The 23,410-nt window shown below is 38.6% G+C and overlaps 1 protein-coding gene and 1 long non-coding RNA gene across 2 annotated transcripts in view; both read left to right on the top strand.

Annotated features, from left to right (window-relative positions):
- Positions 1–949: 949 nt before the first annotated feature.
- Positions 950–8,793, top strand: LOC134218039 (uncharacterized). Its single transcript, XR_009981227.1, has 4 exons — positions 950–1,920; positions 2,573–2,781; positions 2,840–2,990; positions 8,478–8,793. It is a non-coding gene; the product is annotated as an uncharacterized LOC134218039 (long non-coding RNA).
- A 2,015-nt stretch (positions 8,794–10,808) lies between these two features.
- Positions 10,809–23,410, top strand: part of LOC134213627 (protein pelota) — a 65,018-nt gene continuing 52,416 nt past the window's right edge. The window contains exons 1-6 of the mRNA XM_062692859.1: positions 10,809–11,105; positions 11,168–11,264; positions 11,328–11,474; positions 11,537–11,944; positions 23,063–23,132; positions 23,214–23,406. Of these exons, the coding sequence (XP_062548843.1) occupies positions 11,065–11,105; positions 11,168–11,264; positions 11,328–11,474; positions 11,537–11,944; positions 23,063–23,132; positions 23,214–23,406 (956 nt within the window). The 5' untranslated portion in view covers positions 10,809–11,064. The remainder of the gene's footprint in view (positions 11,106–11,167; positions 11,265–11,327; positions 11,475–11,536; positions 11,945–23,062; positions 23,133–23,213; positions 23,407–23,410) is intronic.

The raw sequence follows: 23,410 nt of genomic DNA, 5'->3' as shown, positions 1-23,410 counted from the left end.
CGGCCGGCGCTGGTATTGCTTATATTTTGGGTCACCAGTTCTTACACATTGAAGATGATGTTAGTCCCAAACTTCATCTGTTGGTTCTCTGTGTGATTACAGCTGACCTGGCAATAACGGAGTAGCAACCGTGGGCGTTCAATCATGCTCATGCTCATGCTTTATAAATACCACAGCACGACGCTGTCTCCTATGTTATTTTCTTCAGACATTGAAAATCACCTACACTAATAAAACTCCACACATTTTTATTGGCAAAAATCTAAAGAAATTTTTCTAATAAAATTTATGTGTGGATTAAATCCCCAAACACAATGTCAGCGAAACGGCAGTGGCAGAATATGTATGAGCTAACTGTCAAATTTGCCGTTTCCGTTCCGATGGGGCTTAAATAATAACTTAAATTATAACCACCCGCTATTCTGTCCTTGATCGCATATTTGTAACATTTTCATTTTGGTTGATTTTGTAAATCGTTTGTCAATCTTCCCCTCAAACTTAATCATTTCCAGCTTACTACAGATAACCAAGATAGTAAAGCCTATTTTACTGTCTCGGGGTTAGATGCAGTAAATTGAGCTTCTGAACGATTCATAGGCTTTTCACAAAATGAACAAAAATCCGAGTCTTACAAATATGCGATCATGGGCAGTATAGGAGAACCCACACAGCAAAAAATAATGTAATGTGCATCGATGTAATTTAAGCGATGTACCAAAATTTCTATGTAATGCCAGAATCTCAATGCATATGAATATTTATTTTGATGTAATTTTACATTGCCTGGAAATTACACAAAAGTCAGTTTCACCAATTTCCCGCACGTCGCTTTTGTGTAATATTCGATAGTCAAACCATCGAATATTACACAGAAAATTATGCAACCAATAGGTTTCAACAGATTTGTGTAAAATTACACAAATTTGACACAATATTATATCTCACGATAATATAATTTTCTCGCAGCACTGCGGAGTTGATGTCAGCAACGTCGACGCGGTCGACGCTGTTTCGTCGCCATGTTGTGGAAGCTGATTTTTACTCGGTAATTTGCACGGTTTGTTTCTCGCGGCTCGCTACAAGTTTTTCTTTGTTAATATTTTATTCGTGAGTGTCGTGGAACAGTTGGCAAATAAACGTATTTTATTAAGTGCAATTTACCATCAAAACGCGATTGGTGTTGGCCGTAAACATCGGCTAGGATTTTGCGTATTTCGACGACGACGGGTAGGAAGAAAAAAGTCGGATTTCAGGTCACGGGACTGTGCAAGCCGATCCTGAAGGCAATCCTTCAAATGGGATACAAACTGCCAACTAACATCCAACACAAAACTATCTATCACTGCAGTGGGATCAGAGCACTGATTTAATGAACCGTGATGTGGTTGCAATGGTCATTACTGGCTTGGTGAATCCGGATTCCGACGAGTCTATAAGTTCGGTCCTAGAGCGTTACTTATGTTGTTATTTGGAAGTACAAAATCTTAAACAGCTGGTAATGTTTACGGATTTTAAAACTAGCTAGCACTTCGAGACGATGCGATGAATGCGCAGTTTACGGCCATTCAAATGCTGCCGGATCTGATCGTTTCAACGCCAGTACGAAACTGTCAGCGGTAGTGCACCAGGACATCGTCTTTTTGATTGGTTTCGGCGAGAAGTTACGGAGACTATGCGGTAGTTGTACGATTAAAATAGATGCTCCTGTTCTGCGCAAGCTGGTGGTCGATGAGGGCTGACTTAAGCGATCCAACGCTGATCCGATTAGACGTAGAGTCGTAAATTCCGACAGCACTGCATTTGAAATTCTTTTAAAGGCCGGAAGGACTCGCCTCATTTCTTTTGGTCCGTGAGGGGATTCAAAAACACGCCCAAACTGTGTTTAACGGGACGCAGCATCACGTTCAATTGATTTCTCTGGTGAGTAATAGCATGTTCAGCTTACAACCTGGCTTTATCACTTTTTAAAGAGTAGGGGAATTATGGGTAAAACAGATACGCCGACACTGCGGGTAAAACCGACACCAGTCCAAATCTGTTATTTTAAGCGATTATCTAACAGAACTTCAACACACTTTGAATAAATTTTCGATTTCTTGTATTTCAAATAATTTTGTAATTGGCGGAGACGGGTACTGCCGTCATACGCATAATTGTCCCATGTTTGCTGGGATTCCCTATATACATGAGACAATTATGCGTATAACGGCAGTGTAAGAGTCAAAATAAACAGATAAACAGCATTGATTACCATTGAGAAGATGAGTTATTCAAAATTTTGGTATCAGCGTATAAGCTTTTATGGCAATAATTTGTTGCTTTTCAGTATTTAATCCATCTGTGATATGTGCTTGTCATAAGACGAGTTTGTACCTGTTGGTTTTTAGGTAAGGCGTTTTAGAAGAAAGGAATGAAGTATGACGTGAAAAGATTATCTCCTGCACTTTGTAGTGATTAGTAGTTTTATAGTAATTAAATTTCGATTTTACTACCACTGAAAAAACGCCATCTCTTGCATTATTCGTTTTGACTGGTACCTTATTGCTGTTTTTATTTTCTTTTACTTTTTCAGCTTAAGAACAAAGTGGCATCTGCGTTGTCTTCTTTTCGCTCGGTCCATAACTGTATGTCGCCAACCAGACAGTCTACCAAGGGTCCGTAAATCATCGTATTGATGGCTCTTCTATGTTCGAAGCGGATCTCCCTTTAGATCACAATCAATGCCAATTTTTGCATGAATACAACTTTTAATGTGGAAGGAAAAGTCTATTATCTATTATGGTAAGTTTTTATTATAAAAGAGTTACTTACTTACTTTTTATTTCTAATCTCTATTCAGATTTGGTCAACACCTACGCTCACGGCAACTTTGAAACGCCTATTGAGAACTTCTCATCCAGACTGATTTTGCAACCACTTGAAAAGGATTGGATTGCCGTTGCATTGATGTCTTGGAACTCCAAGAACATTTGAAAAAGACTTGACGTATCGTAAGTATATAGTGATAAGTTAGATATCCAAATGATTTTCTGCATATATTCGATTCCGAAAGGAGAACTTCTATAGGATTCTAAACAGAATCGGATCCGAACGGAATCTCTTAGGATTTTATTTTATTTGGGATTCCGAAATGAAATCCTTCTTTGAAGGAAATTAAATCCATCAAGGATTCTGAAAAAAAATCTTTGGGAGTTCTAATCAAGATCCTTTGTGGATTATGAAAGGATTTTTATAGAGATTCTGAGCGAAATCTTTCGGGGCTTCCGAAAAGGTACCCATAGGGAATTCCGAACGGAAAAAATTGGACCCTTCGGACAATTATCTTTGAAGACTGCGAAAGGATTCCTTTAGGGATTTTAAAAGGGATCCTTTCAGGATTCTAAGCGAGATTCGTTGTTCGTTCCGAGTGGAATCTTTTATTAGGGAGTGTAAGTGGAATAGTTTTCCGCGGATTTTTTTTGGGGTCTCCAGGTGGACTTTTGGGGATTCCGACCAAATTCCTTTTTGGGATGACAAGTACATTATGAACGGAATGTTTTGAGGATTCCGAACGTGATTTTTGGCGATTCCGGCCGGTATATTTTGCGGATTTCAAACAGAATCTGCTGTGGATTCCGAGCGGAATCCTTTGTGTGTTCCGAGCGGAATTGTTTGAAGATTCTGAGCGGAATACTATGGGGATCACAAGCGGAATCTTTTTTGCATCCTTTGGAGATTCTGAACTGTATTCTTTGGGAATTTCAGCCGGAGTATTTTGGAAATTCAGAACATTTTTTTGTGTATTTAGAGCGGAATTTTTTGTAGACCACGGAGCGAAAATTACCATATATACGTTCAATCAGGTGAACATTATACTATTTCGATAACCAATTGTATAGAGTACCTTATGGTACAGAACACCAATCCGGTTGGTTTTCAAGAAGTCAAAACCATTACTTGAATAATTTTTGGGACTGTAGGGTAATAGTACGCAGGAACCGGTGGGGAAAGAGTACGCATATGAATCTTCAAGTTATGATGTCAAACTCGTATCTCCGGCCGAAATAAGACTTCTTCCAAAGCGTAAAGATAACAAGTTTTTAGGATTAGTTGAAGTAATTCGGTGTTAGAAAGGACTTAGCGAACAAAGCACTGAAGCGAAATAATGAAATTGTATTAGGACTTGTTGTACACCTAAACTGCCGTTATACGCATAATTGTCTCATGTATATAGGGAATCCCAGCAAACATGGGACAATTATGCGTATGACGGCAGTAAACATAGTACGAAAACACAATTTCATCTATATGATAATTTCATTTAATCAAAAGAAACATTCATAAATTACGCAACGTTTAGCTGAAAGGGGTTGTGAGATGTGTGACGATCCATATATTTTTTTGAGGATTCATACAAATAGTGTAAGATAGGGGGGAGGGGTGATGAAATAGCCAAATTTTACGTTCCGTGATTGGTGGACTTTCTTTAAGGAAAATGCCTTTGTATACGCCACGCGAAACCTGATATATATTTTTACCTTTGTATTTTTTTGTATATATGAAAAACAATGGTTTTTCCGTATGAAAGTGCACATTTTTAGGACCCCCTCCCCCTTTAAGAGTTACGTAATCTTTAAACATTCCCTAATACATGCTCATTAAACATCAGTTATTAAATGTTATTAACTCTTATTTGTGTTAATATATACTTAAAGCACATGATTGGATAAATGCGTACTCTTACCCTACCCGATGCGCACCTTTACCCCACCGTTGGGGTAAGAGTGCGTTTTTCACTTGTCTCGCAATAAGGGTTCTACTAAAACGAATCTCAATAATTTCAAAAATTTTTGCACTGGGTAACATAAAGGAAGAGTATATGAATCATCGACACTGATTTGATATGCAGAAGCTTGCTTCATAAGGGCCACGTGATCGATTGAAAACTAAGTGCGTACTCTTGCCCCACTCTACTCTATTGATTTCAGAAAGTTAGGCTTTTTATGTCGAAAAGAAGCCCGTCGATACTTTTGAAACTTTGTTATCATGAAATCAACGAAATTAAAACGAAAACATTTTACGCCATATTGAATAAATGGTGAGTAGGCGTATTAGTCTTCTCTTCAGTCTCTTGGGAATCCCACATGGAATTTCCATCTAATCCAGGTATTCCGCACTGCATTTATTTTTTTGGGATTCTGAAACGGAATCCTTCTTTGAAGGCTATGAAATCCATTGAGGATTCAGAAGAAATTCTTTGGGAATTCTGATATAAACCCTCTTTGGATTTGGAACACAATCTTAATGAAATTCTGACCGGGATCCTTTAGAGGTTTTGAGCAAAATTGTTTGGGAATCCTAAACAGAATCTGTTGAGAATTTCGAGCGGAATCTATTGGAAATTCCAAGTGGAATGCTTCGGGGATTCCGGTCAAAATCATTTGGGGATGTTAAGCGCAATCCTTTGAGGGTCCAGAATGGAATCCTTTGGGGATACCGAGCGGAACTTTTTGGGGATTCCGATCGCAAGGCTTTGGGGATTCCGGACGTAATTCTTTAGGAATTATGAAAGGAATCCTCTATAATTCGGAACGGAGTCACGAAATAATGGAAGTATTCCCTCAGAACCCCGGGAGGATTGCTTTCGGAAACCTGGGAGGATTTGCTTCGAAATCCCGAAAGGTTTCTTTTCGGAATCCCGGAAGTATTACTTTAGAAATCCCGGGAGGATCCCCTTTGGAAAACCGGAATGATTCTCTTCTAAATCCCGGGAAAATTCTATTCGAAATACCGAGGGAATTCCCTTCGAAATCACGGGGGAATTCCCTTCGGAATCCCGAGGGGCATTCCCTTTGGAATCTTTGAAGGATTTCCTATGAATTCCCTGGAAAATGTTTTTCGGAATGTCTGAAGGATATCCTTCGGAACCCATGAAGAATTTTTTTCGTATTTCCTTTGAGATCTATGAAGCGTTTGCTTTGGAATCCCTGAAGCATTCTATTTGCAATCCCAGTATAATTCTTTTTGAAATTCCATAAGGCTTTAGAGATTTCCTTCGGGAACCCCTGAAGTATTTCGTTCGAAGTCCCTGGAGGATTCAATTCGGGAATCCAGAAGGATTCTGTTCGGAATCCTTGGAGAATTCTGTTCAGAATCCTGGAAGGATTCTCTTCGGACTCCCTGAAGGATCCCATCGGAATCCCTAAAAGATGCCCATAAGAATCCCTAAAGGATTTTCATTGGATCCCTAAAAGATTCCCATCGGAATTCCTAAAGGATTCCCATCGAAACCTTCAAAGGATTCCCATCAGAATATCTAAAGGATTCTTTTCAAAATCCTCAAAGGATTCCCATAGAACATCCTGAAGAAATCCCTTCGAACTTCCTGAACGATTCCCTTCGTAATCCGAATGACTCTCTTCGGAATCTTAAGTATTATCTTCGAAATCCCTGAAGGATTTCTTTCGGCATCCCTGAAATATTTCCTGCATAGTCTCTGAAGGATTTTCTTTGGAGTCCTTGAAGGATGTCCTTCTGAATCCCTGAAGGATTTCCTTAGATATCTCTGAAGAGTTTCCTTCGGAATCCCTTAAGGATTTTCTGCGGAATCTCTAAAGTATCTCTTCTTCCTGAAGGACTCCCTTCGAAATCCCTGAAGGATTCCGTTCGGACTTCCTGAATGATTCGCTTTGGAATCCCTGGTGGATTCCCTTCGGAATCCTAAGGATTTGCTCCGGAATCTTTCAAGGACTCTCTTTGGATTTCCTTGAAGGATTTTCTTCGGAATTCATTGAAGGATTTTTTTTGGAATCTGTGATTAATTCCCTTCGGAATCCCTGAATAAAATTTCCATCAGAATCCCTGAAGGATTTCCTTCGGAATCCTTGAAAGATTTCCTTTGGTATCCCTGAACGATTTCCTTCATAATCTCTGAAGGAATTTGTTCGGAATCCCTGAAGGATTCCCTCCAGACTTTCGGAAGCATACCCTTTGGACTCCTTGAAGGGTTCCCATCGGAATCCCTAAAAGATGCCCATAGGAATTCCTAAACAATTTACATTGGAACTCCTAAAGGATTTCCATCGGAAGCCTCAAAGGATTTCCATCGGAATCTTCAAAAAATTCCCATCTGAATCTTCAAAGGATTCCAATCGGAATATCTACCCTTAGAAAACCTCAAAGGATTTCAATCGAACATCCTGAAGAATTCCCTTCGTAATCCGAATGACTCTCTTCGGAATCTGAAGGATTTCTTTAGGAATCCCTGAAGGATTGATTTGGCATCCCTGAAAGATTTCCTCCATAATCTCTGAAGGATTTCCTTCGGAATCCCTGAAGGATGTCCTTCGGAATCCCTGAAGTATTCCCTTCGGGATCCCTGAAAAATTCCATTTGGAATCCCTGAAGGATTCCCTTCGGACTTCCTTAATGATTCGCTTCGGAACCCGAAGGATTCTCAGGAATCTTTGAAGGATTCTCTTCGGAATTCCTTGAAGAAATTCCTCCATAATCTCTGAAAGATTTCCTTTGGAATCCCTGAATGATGTCCTTCGGACTCCTTGAAGGATTTGCTTTGGTACCCTTGAAGGTATTCCTTCATAATCTCTGAGGGAATTCGTTCGGAACCCCTGAAAGATACTCTTCGGACTTCCTGAAGGATTCTCTTCGGAATCCAAATTCTCTGGTTATCCCTGAAGGATTTTCTTCAGAATTCCTGAAGCATTTCCTTCGCAAAATCTGAAGGATTTCTTCCGCAATATCTGAAGGGTTTCCTTCGGAATCCCTGAAGGATTCTCTTCGGAATCCCTGGAGGATTCCCATAGTAAACCCCGAAGAGTTCCTTTCGGAATTTCTGAAGAATTTCCTTCGGAATCCCTGAAGGATTCCCATCGAACTTTTCGAAAGATTCGTTTCGGAAACCGAAGAATTCTTTTCGGAATCTCTGAAGGATTCTCTTCGGAATTTCTGAAGGATTTGGAATCCCTAAAGTTTTTCCTTCAGAATATCTAAATTATGTCATTCGAAATCCCTGGAGGATTCCCATCGGAATCTCTGAAGGATTATCTTTGGATTCCCTTGAGAATTTCCTTCGGAATTCCTGAAGATTTTCATTCGGAACCCCTGAAGAATTCCTTTCAGACTTCCTAAAGGATTTCCTTCGAACTTCCTGAAGAATTTCGTTTGGAATCCCTGAAGGATTTCCTTCGGAATCCGTGAAATATTTCCTACAGCATCTCTGAAGGATTTCATTCTTTTGAAATCCATGGACGATTTCTTTTGAAATCCCTGGTAATCCGCGGGCAAGATTCCCGAGGTGTGCTACCTTAAGGAAGAATTAATCAATGAATAAAATTTCAGATAATTTAATTGTTGATAAATAGGACAGTATATCGAATAAGTTATCCCAATTCAACGTATAGGGCATCAAATACCCATTCATTCTTTGTTCTATCTGGTAATTGCGGTTGAAACGGATATTCTAATTTTTTTTTCTCTAGGTCGATGTATCGCCTTCCTGTAAGCCCTCTACGGTAATTTCTCCGCGCCGCAGTCTGAGAAAACAATTGTCACGTGTTGGTAAGCAGAAACCGTACAATTTTGTTTCGGTGTGATGATCTGGATCTATATACTATGATTTCTTGGCGGCGGCGATATCTTCTCGGTCCCGCGGTCGTACTATTGAAGGACAGTGAAGTAACAACGAAGGAGACCATCGCATTCCGGCACAACCAGGGAACGCCGATGAGGATGGTTACCACAAGCAACCACTTTCGATAAAGACCCTTAAAGAATAAATTTTAAATGCTTATAAAAATAAATCATAAACTTTGATTTAATATAAGTAGAAAGCATGCACTATATTGAAGAAAATCAAGAAAGAAATCTCCATTATTTATATCATTCATATGCCATGTACATCCTACTGTACTACATCTCGTTTTATTACATCGCTTCGATTACGTCGTCCAATTTGGTACGTCGGTACAAAATTACATCGTTCCTATTTATTACGCAGAATGTTTCCGAGTACATCGTGTGATGTAATATTCAACCATCGATGGATTCAGTGGGTTGCAGCTGTTTCGATGTAATATTCAACAACTTTTTTTGCTGTGGCACATAAAGGTTATTAGTTCAATACTAATTTTTCAAAACGACTTATCTGCTTTTGTAAACAAAGATTCAAACGTCGATTTGTCGAATCTGAGAGCACTCCCACGCAAACCAACACCATCAACAGGTAGCCGAAGTCTTCACCTATGTGTTGATGGTGTTGGTTTGCGTGGGAGTGCTTTAAGATTCGACAAATCGACGTTTGAATCGTTTTTTACAAAAGCAGATAAGTCGTTTTGAAAATTTAGTATTGAGTTAATAACCGTTATGTGTGTTTCCACATATACCGTGGACCCCCGATAATTTGAACGGTACCTCATTCAAATTAACGGGGTTCACTTTTAATTTGAACTTCTGGTTACTCTATAAGCATCAGAAAAACTGGTTTCTGGCTGCTCTCTTTGCTGGTTTGTTTTGATTCTGCGTTCCATTTCACGATGTTCCATTTTTCTTCTCTCGATTCCACGTGGTAAATGACGTTTGAACCATTTTTAATTTGAACGATGTTCAAACCAACGGGGTTCAAATTAAAAAGTGTTCAGATTAAAAACGATCATATTACCGGGGGTCCACGGTATGCTATGCGAATTCACATTGCCGTTATGTGGGAAATGCTATAGTCAAAATTTATGTAATGTAATATTTTTGCGTAATGAATATGATTGGATTTTTGTCAGTGTAATTTAAATAAAAGGCTCGGAGACCCGTAATATTATATACCAATCGCTTCAGTTCGACGATTTGAGGCAAATGTCTGAGCGCGTTTGTATGTATATGGAAAATGATGTGTGCTAAATTAATTTATATTTGTTTCCCTTTTTAAATTGAAATATCATTTTATTAGTTTATTTGATTTAAATGATGTTCACCTGCACATTTTTTAAATTATAAAGTTTACAGTTTTAATAAGAACGGTCAAATTGTGGGTGACGTCCACGGTTCATTTTCGCCTTTCTCGTAAAACAAATAATGAAAATAAAATGTGTGTATAAGTACAAATTTTGTAGACACACTTTTTGGAACTAAGCATTACCCAAATAACTCGCAACAAATTCCATTCGACGGGGAATGCGGTTCCATTGTTTGCTTTTGAAAATTGGCCCGATCGGACATTGCATTCCAGAATAATTATTATTGAAAAATCATTGTTTTTTTCCAAGGGTATACAGTCGGGATTCGCTGGTTGGGAATACTTGGGTCACTTTTTAGTTGGGCCTCCGCTGGTTGGGTCATGGCCCAACTAAAAAGCAACCGTACGTCAAAATTCAATGTAAACACGGAAAACGGGATTGGGCGTCACTGGACATCATTTGTGATGTTCAAGTCAAAATACACGTGTTCAAATGGCTGTCAGTTGGCCCAACTAAAAAACCGAATTCGTTAGTTGGGTCGAGGTCGTGGCCCAACCAGCGAATCGCGACTTTATACCCCTTGAAAAAAAAAATCAAAATCGATTTTTTTTTCAAGAATGGTGGCAATGCAAAAAAACATGCAAAATATTAGAAAAATTGCGATCTATTCTCCTAAAGTGCTTTTTGGACTTTTCTTATGTGATTTTTTTCCATACATTTTACGATGCACGAGAGAGACATCATCACCATTTTTTTAAAATATTTCAAACTCAACTTTTTTTTTAAGTTCGACCTTCTAGAGTGAAGCCCTTACTATAACGACGCGAGATAACTTGGAGCACAAAGAAAGATTTTGACAGAACCCAAAAATTAAAAACAACAACACCGAACCGAACGTGGATCTTTCACTTTTCGCGATAATGTCCTGGTCGCCGTTTGTCGAATCAATTTTCTCCTAAAAAATCGCATTTTCCGCGTAAAACAATAGAAAACATGAACATAAATTTTCAAAAAGAATTAAACGTGTGTTTCTTGGTGTGAACTTGTTGAATATTTCCTCACTCTGGTGCTGACCAAGTGTTATCCTTACCTACAAAAGTGAGAAGCTCAACGTCCGAAAATGAAGTTGGTTTACAAAAACATTGACAAGGCCGGCGATGGGTAAGTTTGCAGGTGGCCGTCTAATTGAATTGCACTTGCGATTATAAACTTTCGAATTTTAGGAGCGTGGTGCTGATTCCCGAAGAACCGGAAGATATGTGGCACGCCTACAATTTGATCGCCGAAGGAGATCAAGTTCGAAGCAGTACTATCCGGAAGGTAAATAAAATCTTTTCATTAGAACGCGAATCATTATTGAAAGCAAACTTATTTCTTTCCTAGGTTCAAAACGAAACTTCCACCGGTTCTTCATCAAGTAGCCGGGTGCGCACCACTCTCACGATCAGAGTCGAGTCCATCGATTTTGATACCCAGGCTCAGGTGCTTCGGTTGAAGGGTAGGAACATCGAGGAAAATCAATTCGTAAAGGTAACATCATTATAAATTCGGGATTGTTTCCCCCCCTTCTATATACAAATCGGACATTACAGATGGGTGCCTACCATACGCTGGACCTAGAGTTGAATCGCAAGTTCCAACTCACGAAACCGGAGTGGGACTCGATTGCTATCGAGCGGGTCGAAATGGCCTGCGACGTGACACAGAGTGCTGACGTTGCGGCCGTGATCATGCAGGATGGGCTGGCTCACGTGTGCTTGATCACGGCCAGCATGACGCTGGTTCGCAGTAAGATCGATGTCGCCATTCCGCGGAAGCGAAAGGGAAACGTCCAGCAGCACGAGAAGGGACTGGCCAAGTTTTACGATGCCGTTATTCAGGGAATTATTCGGCACGTTAACTTCGATGTCGTTAAGTGTGTGTTAATTGCATCACCTGGGTTCGTGAAGGATCAATTCTTTGAATACATGTTCCAACAGGCGGTGAAAACAGATAATAAGGTGAGTAGTTGTCTAATGATAACCATTTTCATTCTACATATGGTCCCTTTAAACTTGGCTCTTACTTTTTTTCATTTTTCATTTAAACAACATTTTAAAAACATCCTACAAAAGTAAAAAGCATATTTACCCTTTATTTATTTTAAATTCTTTATTTGAAAAGCTTATTAGGGAATCACAGAGATATTTTTTTATGGTTTTCTTTTTCCCTTCTCATTTTATTATACATTTACATTTTCTCCTGAAGAAAATGAAGATTCATTTATATTGGCGCAATTTCGATCTGCGTGTAGATCGCGATTGAACAACACTGCGCCGAACAGGTTCGGTTCGACAGCCGGCACTTTGATACTACAGTTGAGTCATTCATATTGATGGACGGCATAACTGTCAGGCTAGATGATGAGTTGTCGTCAAAAGATTTGTATTAATCTCTGTCCTTCGGCTATTCGGAAATTCAACGCTGGACACTGGCTTTTTGTAGCAGATCAGCGTGCCATGATGTTTCCTATGCTGGAAGTGAGAAACTTTTATTATACGCATTCTGTAACCAATCGTCATTCAATAAACACCATGTAGCAGAATTTCTGCTGCCGAAATAAATATTTGGTGACTGTCCTTTTTTTTGTTAAATAACTTGGCTGTGCATATGCACAGCATATGTTTCGAAATGGACAAATTGATATGAAATTTGCGAAAAAGAATCCACGTGTCTTGGAGGGACTCGAACCCTCAACCTCCTACTCTCTAGATAGGCGTGATAACCCCTACACAACAAGACCACTTAACCCTTTATAAGGCAGACGAATCTAAACAATAAATTAACAAAAACAACAATAGGACACAATGTTGACATGGTATTAAACTCAAATGTATGTTTGTTATACATTAAACAGTTCAGAAACATTGAAAAATTGGTGGCAATATAGTTTCCACTGCCCGGCAAGCGGGAAAACAGGCAACAACAAAAATATAAAAAGATTTTTAAAAATTTGATTTTACGTAGAACCAGTCAAATCAAGGTACGTTACATTTTTTGGTGAAGAGTCCTAGTCAGAAAACGCATCATAAGTGAAAAAAAAAAATTCGCGTTTTTTCTCCCAAGGGGGACCCTTGGGAAAAAAAACACAATTTCGTCAAAAATCCAAAAACCAAATATACAGAAAGGCAAAGCTTTTTTCACGCTAATCACGTAGTAATCTAACACAGGAGATTCAAAATAATTGATACCAACGGGAAAAATATATCTTTGTCGTTTTTTTAACGAATTATAACTGAAAATCCTTCTTCCACTCGAAACTTACGATCTGTTCGTAAAAAAACTGTTCTCAAATTGACATTTCAATTTTTTATGGCTCAAATTCATCTGGGTTGTTACTAGGAAGCAAATAAAGTCACTACATGTGAAATAATAAGTAGAGCTCTTGTTAATAAATAGAAAAACATATTATTTGTTGCCACTGCCTTATAAAGGGTTAAAGGTCACGTTTGCGGAAAAGACATCAGAATCCGAGTACCAACCTCCACCGCGGTTAGCTCTCTTTTTTGCAAATTGAATATCTTTCGGATGCTTGATTTGCCCAATCTCCACATGTGCTTTACTGTTGTATATCCACAGTCAAGCGAGTGCACATTGTTTATTAAACGAGAGGATCGCACTCCATGCCCCCCAGTAACGGACTGGGCGGGACGGTATAGAATGTGAATTCATTCAATCAAAGTTAATTGCCTATTTTCCGAGTATTTGACCACCCGACTTGGACATTAATTAACAATGTTCTGAAACTCAGGTGTGAGTATTGTCGTGGCCGAGCGAATATCCTTAGAACATCCGTCGAATATCTGAATTATCGTGGGCTGTGTACTCACAAGTATGTTCTGACAGAACGAGTAGCTCTAGTGATACATGACGATGTACCTAATATTCGGATTAGTATCGTCTCTTTCTTTGTTTCGTTCTGTCAATCGAGCTCATATTCGTGTGCTAATGGGCGCCTACTATTCGAACGCCGATTGCTTCGATTTAGAAATTCAAATCTCATTCAAATAATTCATGCTTTCATTTCGTATCTTCGATTAATCTTTTAACACAATCCGCTACTACCACAAGTATGTACACCCGATTCTGCTTTTACACGGATTTACACGGACGGTCGTGTAAAAAATTCCATACAAAATTTTTGCAAAGTTCCTCAATTTTGCATGATTCATGGAGAAATCATAAAACTTTTTTTACACGGATTTTCGAATTTTGAACTGAAAACTTTTTTTTATATGGAACGCATCTCTCGTGTAAAAAAAATCGTATGTACATTATTTGGAAGATTTTTGATTTTAAAAATGTATTGGAGGTAACCACTGAGGTTCATGGTTTGAGTCCCATTGAAGGAAAGTGGTTACTTTCTATACATTTTTTATTCAATAGCGCGGCCTTCACCGAACACGCATGCGCTGTTTGTAGCAATATAGGTACCCGCAATATAGCAATATAGGATGTTGGTGTCGGGTACCCGATCGAATATAGATCGGTACAAGGAAGCAAGAGCAGCCGAAAAACGCAGCCACCGCAGGAAGAAAAAAGAGTTAGTGAGGAGCAGGAAAAAATGGAGCAGAACGATATGCGGAGGTTTTATGAGTCTGTCAATGGCGAGCGGAGAAAGACAGCGCCATCTCCCGTCATGTGCAACGACCAACAAGGGAATTTGCTGACAGATAAAAACGAAGTGGCTGCCAGGTGGAAGCAACACCTTCGAGACTTTGTTGAATGGAGGAAGTGACGGTGCGTCGGTGAACAGAATAAATATTAGCGACGATGGACAAGCTGTGGAGTCACCTGCACTAGATGAGGTTAAAAAAGCTGTTAAAAAGCTGAAAAACAGCATCCTGAACTTCTCAAACATGGCAGTGAGCAGCTTTATGAAGTTCTGCTCCATATTATGTCTAAAATATTTGAAGACAAGGAAATGCCTGGAAATGGTCGTTATTTATGAACGACCACCAAAAATCAGGTTTTTCAAGATAATTTCGTCAATATATTTTTTATATTTTTCAAATGTTCTACAAAGAAGTCCGTTGCGATAAAAAACATGAAACTTTCGAAGACAGTTTCTTCTTATTTTCAATATTGACAAAGTTATTGACGATTTTCGGTTCAAAATTGAGCATTTTGACATTAACTGCGTAGGGGTAAAAGGGGGCAGAATTTTATTTAGGTAATGGAAAGTATAACTCATGCACTAATAGTTGCATTGCAACATATATGTGACATAGCTTGACCACAGAGAAACAGACGTCTCACTCGACACATGTTTCGTCGTTCACCTTTTTAACGGTTGATTTAATTTTTTGTAGGTGGTCAATCGGCCACCGATGACGCTTTCATCGTTTTTGCTTGTGGTTGACGTTTGCGCACTACCGCCATCTGGTTGCCGCTTGGCCAAACACAGTGATTTTAGCATTGGGTACCAATGTTTCCGTGACGATGATATTGATTGCATTTTGTTCTATGTGAGACGTCTGTTTCTCTGTGGCTTGACATAAGTGCCGTATGAACATCTTTTTCTTCTTCTTGTTATATATAAAAAATGTCTGTATTGTTCATAAATAAGAAACTGCTGGATAGATTTTCTTCATTTCTTCAGCAAATTTGTTCATCAACATGTCCGACGGATTTACAGAATATTTTCTCATGTAAAAATCTCGACTAAAATTGGAAAAAATATGAAAAATTGAAAATAAAATTTGTATGGAAATTTTAAAAAGGTAGATCACATCACAACACACATTTTCGCCTACTGTGCAGGACAACGTCTGCAGGGTCATCTTTAGTCTTTACACCTACGCCAGACCTATGATTTAGCCAAATACAAAATTTTCTAAATGATTATGGATGGATGTTATACAGAACTGACATGAATTTCAAATTCCGCGGGAAAAAACAACGCGTAAACAAAAAAAAATCATCCAAAAGTCACGTAAAAAGCGACCCCAGTGTATTTGGGCAAATTGTATTACATATTTTAGAAATCACCAATAGACTGGCCCAGATTACTATGGGAAGAAAAAAATGTTGTCGAATTCCACGGGGCCCCCCTGAATTGTGTCTTTGGGTGAGAAAATCAATCTCTGAAAATTTCAGCTCAATCGCTTGTTGCATAAGCTGGCGCATTTGATTTGAAGTTTGTATAGGGATTTCAGCCAAAATGTATAGGAAAATACACCTCCATCACTCATTCGATCTGGAAATTGGTTCTGATTGCTCGATTGACCTCAGAATTGCAAAAACGGCAGTTGGTATGCTACAGAACAATTTCACAGAACATTGCATGATGATTAAATGAACTTTTATATGATTTTCGGCTGAATTATTAGGAGCTGATTTGTGTATTTTTGGGTTTTTTGATCGAATCGCATCAGCCGAAACCCATATAAAAGTTTATTTAATCATCATACAATGTTCTGTGAAATTGTTCTGTAGCATACCAACTGCCGTTTTTGCAATTCTGAGGTCAATCGAGCAATCAGAACCAATTTCCAGATCGAATGAGTGACGGAGGTGTATTTTCCTATACATTTTGGCTGAAATCCCCATACAAACTTCAAATCAAATGCGCCAGCTTATGCAACAAGCGATTGAGCTGAAATTTTCAGAGATTGATTTTCTCATCAAAAGACACAATCCTGGGGGGTGCCCCGTGGAATTAGACAACTTTTTGTTTCCTGGGCCAGTCTAATCACCATACAGCCAGGAATGTTGATGAGAGGAACTGCAGTATCGGGTAAATCAGTATTCTTTATTGAATGGGAACTATGGTTAGTGACGCCTCAAACATCATAAGTTTAAATATAATTTTATCTAAACATTTCGAAGGTACTTGTTTTACCTATTTACTTTTCTAAATATCCCGGAATAATAAAAAGCTGGTTTCCCGACTAGTTAGTCATAACAAAATTTTATCACAATTATATCAATATGTGTTACAAATAACAAAATTTGCAATAATTTTGTTATAAATTCTCTGCCAAAGATGAAGGAAATAAAATTTCATGATCGTCATAACATGATTATTACACAATGTGTTATGTTTATTTCCCCAGAAAAAAAATTGCCTACATTTTTGGTAGATAGGAATTGGAAAAAAAAGTAAGGTGTCACCTATAGTATAACTTGAATCTACATTCAAAGTTGAACCAGCTGGACAAGATAATTGCCTACATTATGGATAATCATAATCTTTGCAAGAACATAATTTGTTATAGTATAAGCTATTTTCACCGCTTTTTATGTAACACAACGAGTTATAATTTTGTTCAATTCATAACATATTTAGTAATATTTTTGTTAAAACTAGAAGAGATTTTGTTACAATTTTTGTTATTTTAACTACTAATGGTACATGTTTTATAACAACCGCTGTTATAAAAAACTGCTGTAACAGAATAACAAGGTCTGATATAAATCTGTTACTATCTACTGGTCGGGTTGCACGCTTGCACAGTAGGTGAGGATGCGTGTTGTGATGTGCCTATACAAAATACCCATACAAATTCTAATTTGAATGTTTCAATTTTTTTCATTTTAAGTCGTGATTTTCACATAAGAAAATATTATGTAAACCCATCGGAAATGGTGATGAAGAAATTTGAACCCAGCCCCGATCAGGAATGCATAACAAAATTATAACTCAATTCTATCAATTGTTGTTATTTAAAACAACGTGTGTTATAATTAGATAATTCGATAAAAATGTGTCTTCGGCCAGTTTTATTTTATATCAAAATTATAACAACATTAGTTATGAATATTTTCACAAAATAATTGCCTACATTTTTTGTAGACATTACAAAAAAATCGGAGGTGATCACCTTCAGTATCACCTGAACCCGCTCGATATTAATACATAGCTGGAACAAAGTTAATTGCCTACATTATGGATGGAAATCCGGCGTGGTAGCGTACCAGATTTCTATCCGTGATGTAGGCAATTACCTTGAAAGTATATTTTTGTACAGAAATTATATCAACGCTTGTATAATGTTTATATGAAGGTATCAACCTCTGTTTCAATTATGTTACGGCGAGAGGTATTTTTGATATAATTTTTGTTATTTTACCAACTAACCAGCAAAATTTATAACACATTTTGTTACAATATTTTTCTGAAATAAATAACCCCCCTTGTTATAATTTTGTTATGCATTCTTGATCGGGGCCGTTACTTAGCTATGCGGAGTACATACCAATTCATTTTTTATATATAACAAGAAGAAGAAGAAAACGTATCCATACGGTACTTACGGCAAGCTAAGTCACATATATGTTGCAATGCAACCGTTAGTGCTTGAGTTATACTTTCAAACTCCTAATTAAAATTCTGCCCCATTTTGCCCCTACATGTATGTAGTTAATGTCAAAATGCTCATTTTTGAACAAAAAATCGGCAATAGCTTCGTCAATATTGAAAATAAGAAGAAACTGTCTTCGAAAGGTTCATGTTTTTTATCTCGACGGAGATCTTTGTAGAACATTTGAAAAATCCAAAAATATATTGACGAAAGTATCGTGAAAAACCTGTTTTTTTGGTGGTCGTTTGTAAATAACGACCCATATCTCGACTTCTATAGCAGATAGAAATAAAGTTTATATAGCAAAATTTTTCGTAGAAACTTTTTCTACAACTTTCTCGAAGACACCAATGATGTATCTTCATAATTGGAGTCAACAATTTTTTTTCCGAAATATGGAGCTTAACATACTGAAACTTTCTCCGAAGTCACTGAGCCTCTAAAATCAACTTTTCATGGCCAAAACATTTTCGATCACGGTTAGAAAAAACTGTGCGTTGGTAGCGGAGTGAAGGCTCTCCCTACCAATTATGGGACGGAAAAAGTCCTCTCCAAAGACCTGAGCGTTAGCATCTCCGATAACATCTCCATAGGCTTTATCGAGACATTCATAATTTTTTTCCATGTTATAATGGGGTAGAATGACAGTTTAAGTTAATTAGCCGGATAATCAAAATTGTTGGTTAAACAGAATCTTTAATGCAGTTCTCTAAGTAACTCTATTTGTTCATTCTTTGCAAAGATTAATTGATATCTGTTAAACAAAATAATGAAATTCTACTAGATTTTGAAATGTGTTCGGGATAATGGATTTCGGGGTAGTGTCCCATTCTGGGTAATGGTTTTTGGGGTACTTTACCATTCGGGGCAATGGAATTCGAGGTACAGGCATTCGTGGTAGTGGGGTGGAGCCTGCTACGAATAACCCATTTCCCCGAATGGTCACTATTTCGAATTATAACACTATCCAACAAAATTGAACTTTTTTTTCGCTCCCTTCAACCATTTTTAATGTACTCAATAGATTTTTTACGCTGAATTCAGGTACGTCTTCAGATTTTCTGTGACACGTCCAGTTTTTGAGATAAACGCATTTTAATTCACGAAAGTACGTATTTTCATAGAAATTTGGTTTCTCTCCTCTGCAAAGCTGAATTTCGGCTCCTCACTTTAAGAATAAAGTTAGAATTTTGTAGAATGGGCCTTGTAGAATGCATGTGGGTTGTTGGATTTCATTTGGCACGTACATTTGTTGTGAAAAACGGAATTTCATTCACAAAAGTACGTATTTTCATAGAAAATTGTTTTCTCTCCTCTGCAAAGCTGAATTTCGGCTCCTCACTTTTAGAATAAAGTTTGAATTTCGTGAAATGGGTCTTGGGGAGCATCCATAAATTACGTAACGCTTAGAGGGGGGAGGGGGAGTTGCTCGAAATGTGACAATCCATACAAAAATTTTAAATGATTCATACAAAAAGTGTGACATAGGGGGGAGGGGGGTTAAAAATGGCCAATTTTTGCGTTACGTAATTAATGGATCTTCCCTTGTAGAATGCATGTGGGTTCTTGGATTTCATTTGGCACGTTCGTTTGTTGTGAAAATTTATTTATTTATTATCAGACTAAGGCCGGAGTGGCCTGTGCTGCACCAAATAGTCTTCTCCATTCAGCTCGGTCCATGGCTGCACTTCGCCAACCACGGAGTCTGCGGAGGGTCCGCAAATCGTCCTCAACCTGATTGATCCACATTGCCCGCTGTGCACCTCGCCTTCTTGTTCCCGTAGGATCGTTGTCGAGAACCATTTCCACCAGATTATTGTCCGACATTCTGGCTACGTGCCCGGCCCATCGCAGTCTTCCGATTTTCGCGGTGTGAACGATGGATGGTTCTTCCAACAGTTGATGCAACTCGTGGTTCATTTCGCCTCCTCCACGTACCGTCCGCCATCTGCACTCCACCATAGATGGTACGCAACACTTTCTTTTCAAAAACTCCCAGTGCGTGTTGGTACTCCACAAGCGTCGTCCACGTCTCGTGTCCGTAGAGAACTACCGGTCTTATAAGCGTTTTGTAGATAGTCAGTTTGGTACGGCGGCGAACTCTATTCGATCGGAGCGTCTTGCGGAGTCCAAAGTACGTGCGATTTCCAGCCACTATGCGCCTCCGAATTTCTCTGCTGGTATCGTTATCGGCGGTCACCAGTGAGCCCAAGTACACGAATTCTTCAACCACCTCGATTTCGTCACCACCGATAGAAACTCGTGGTGGGTGGCTTACATTAACCTCTCTTGAGCCTCTTCCTATCATGTACTTCGTCTTCGACGTGTTGATGACTAGTCCAATCCATTTTGCTTCGCTTTTTAGTCTGATGTAGGCTTCCTCCATCCTCTCAAAGTTACGTGCCATGATATCAATGTCGTCGGCGAAACCAAATAACTGGACGGATTTCGTGAAAATCGTACCACTCGTATCAATCCCTGCCCTTCGTATTACTCCCTCCAGAGCGATGTTGAATAACAGACACGAAAGACCATCACCTTGCCGTGAGAATGCCCCTGAAACTCGAACTACGCACATCACCCGATCCATCGTCGCCTTGATCAACCGTATCAGTTTATCCGGAAATCCGTTTTCGTGCATTAGCTGCCATAGCTGGTCCCGATCGATTGTATCATATGCGGCTTTGAAGTCGATAAATAGATGATGTGTGAGCACGTTGTAGTCGCGGCATTTCTGCAATACCTGACGTATGGCGAACACCTGGTCTGTGGTAGAGCGTTCACCCATAAATCCCGCCTGGTACTGCCCCACGAACTTTTTCAATTTAAATCACAAAAGTTCGTATTTTTATAGAATTTTGGTTTCTTTCCTCTGCAAAGCTGAATTTCGGCTCCTCACTTTTAGAATAACAATTGAATTTGAAACTTGATTATGCATATGTACAACATGTGATAGATTTAGTTCGGAAAAGGTATTGGAGGGTAACCGCCCCTTCGGTGGGGTTTGATCCCACGACCCCAGTTCAAACGTGGGATCAAACCCCACCGAAGGGGCGGTTACCCTCCAATACCTTTTCCGAACTAAATCTATCACATGTTGTACATATGCATAATCAAGTTTCAGACATAGTAATTAATTTCCACTCCGGGTGGCTTAATACCCGGCATATAGGCAATTAACTTTGAATGTACTGAATTGAATTTGGTGAAATGGGCCTTGTAGAATGCATTTGGGTTGTTGGATTTCATTTGGCTCGTTCGTTTGTTGTGAAAAACGGAATTTAATTCACAAAAGTACGTATTTTCATAGAAATTTGTTTTCTCTCCTCTGCAAAGCTGAATTTCGGCTCCTCACTTTCAGAATAAAGTTTGAATTTTGTAGAATGGGCCTTGTAGAATGCATTTGGGTGTTTGAATTTCATTTGGCACTTTCATTTGTTGTGAAAAACGGAATTTAATTCACAAAAGTACGTATTTTCATAGAATTTTGGATTCTCTGCTCTGCAAGGCTGAATTTCAGCTCCTCACATTGGGAATAAAGTTTGAATTTTGTAGAATAGGCCATGCAGAGTCCATATGGTTGTTTGGATGACATTTGGCGCATTGATTTGTTGTGAAAAACGGATTTTTTGGCTTCACAAACCAGAGAAGCCGAATTTCTATGAAAATACGTACTTTGTGAATTGAATTCCGTTTTTCACAACAAATTAACTTGTCAAATAAGATTCAACAGCTTACTTAGATCTTGTACGATTTCTTCTATATAATTCAAACCTCTTTCTCAAAGGTTTATAACCAGCTTTACAGAACAGAGAAACCAAATTCCCATAAGAATACGTAGTTTTGTGAATGTTAACTGACACTGTTGACTAGTGAATCGGCGTCACTGTACGCTCAGTAGTTATGCTTTAGGGAACCGCAGAAAACGGAACAAAACAAACTGGAGATTTCGGGACCACTTTGCGATTTGGGCGTAACTTATTTTGTAAACAAACATTGGAAGGCGAATTCCGGCTGAAACAAGCATTTCATGAGGAAACCACGGTATGGATCCGACAGATTAAGCTTTCCTCTACCAGATAAGGGAATTAGTTTGGGATGAAAACGCTTGCATTCTCCGGAATCCATGAAGCAATGTTTGTTTACAAAACAAGTTACGCCCAAATCGCAAATCAGTCCCGATTTGTGAATGAGCAGGCATCGATTGTTTATTATAAATATCTGTTTAGGCAGCCTTGAAGTCGATTTAAATTCTAGATTCTAAACTTAAGTCTATTACTTAGAAGTATCCTCATTAATTATAAATAGTACGGTTAGTGCACAGAGGTAGCAGATGTGAGAATAATTCGCGTAAATTGAAGGTAAAAAGAGTTTGGAAGCAAGTGATATTATTACGGCTTAAGACTAATAATACTAAATTTCAATCACAGAACGGTTATCGCAGATTGTGAACGCAGTGTATGATTTATCCCTACTACACTGCCGTGAATCGCATATTTGTCCCATATGAATAGGAAACCCAGCAAAGATGGGACAGATATGCGATTCACGGCAGTACATTCCTGCAGGCTTATTACACTAAGGTAATGAACTCTTATTTTTAAATATTATTGAAAGTCTTTAAAAATTACATGAAATGATAGCCTTTCGGTACAACTTAGTTGTACGAGAAAGACAAAAAGTAATCAATGGGACTGATATGCGTGTATCATTTTTTCGCATATGACAAAAATAACTCTGTCGGTAATAACGTTTCTTTTTTTGTCTTTACAGGTGCTATTAGAAAACAAAAGTAAATTTATGTTAGTTCATTCGTCATCAGGATTCAAACACTCGTTGAAAGGTAAATCGAATCATTCCTTCGCAACAAAAAAGAAATAATCGTAATCGTGTTCAATGTCTCTATTCTTCCTCTACCGAGCAGAAATCCTCCAAGACTCTGCCGTGATGGCCAAAATGTCCGATACGAAAGCGGCCGGTGAGGTTAAAGCCCTCGAACAGTTCTACACCATGCTGCAGTGCGAGCCGGCCAAGGCTTTCTACGGCAAAAAGCACGTGATCAAAGCTGCGGACGCGCAGGCCATCGAAACTCTCATGATTTCGGATAATCTCTTTCGGTGA

This window comes from Armigeres subalbatus, chromosome 2, assembly GCF_024139115.2.
Source record: "Armigeres subalbatus isolate Guangzhou_Male chromosome 2, GZ_Asu_2, whole genome shotgun sequence".
In the NCBI taxonomy this organism is placed as follows: Eukaryota; Metazoa; Arthropoda; class Insecta; order Diptera; family Culicidae; genus Armigeres; species Armigeres subalbatus.
The sequence above is the reverse complement of the archived record's forward strand: the minus strand, read 5'-3'. Positions and strand labels throughout refer to the sequence as shown.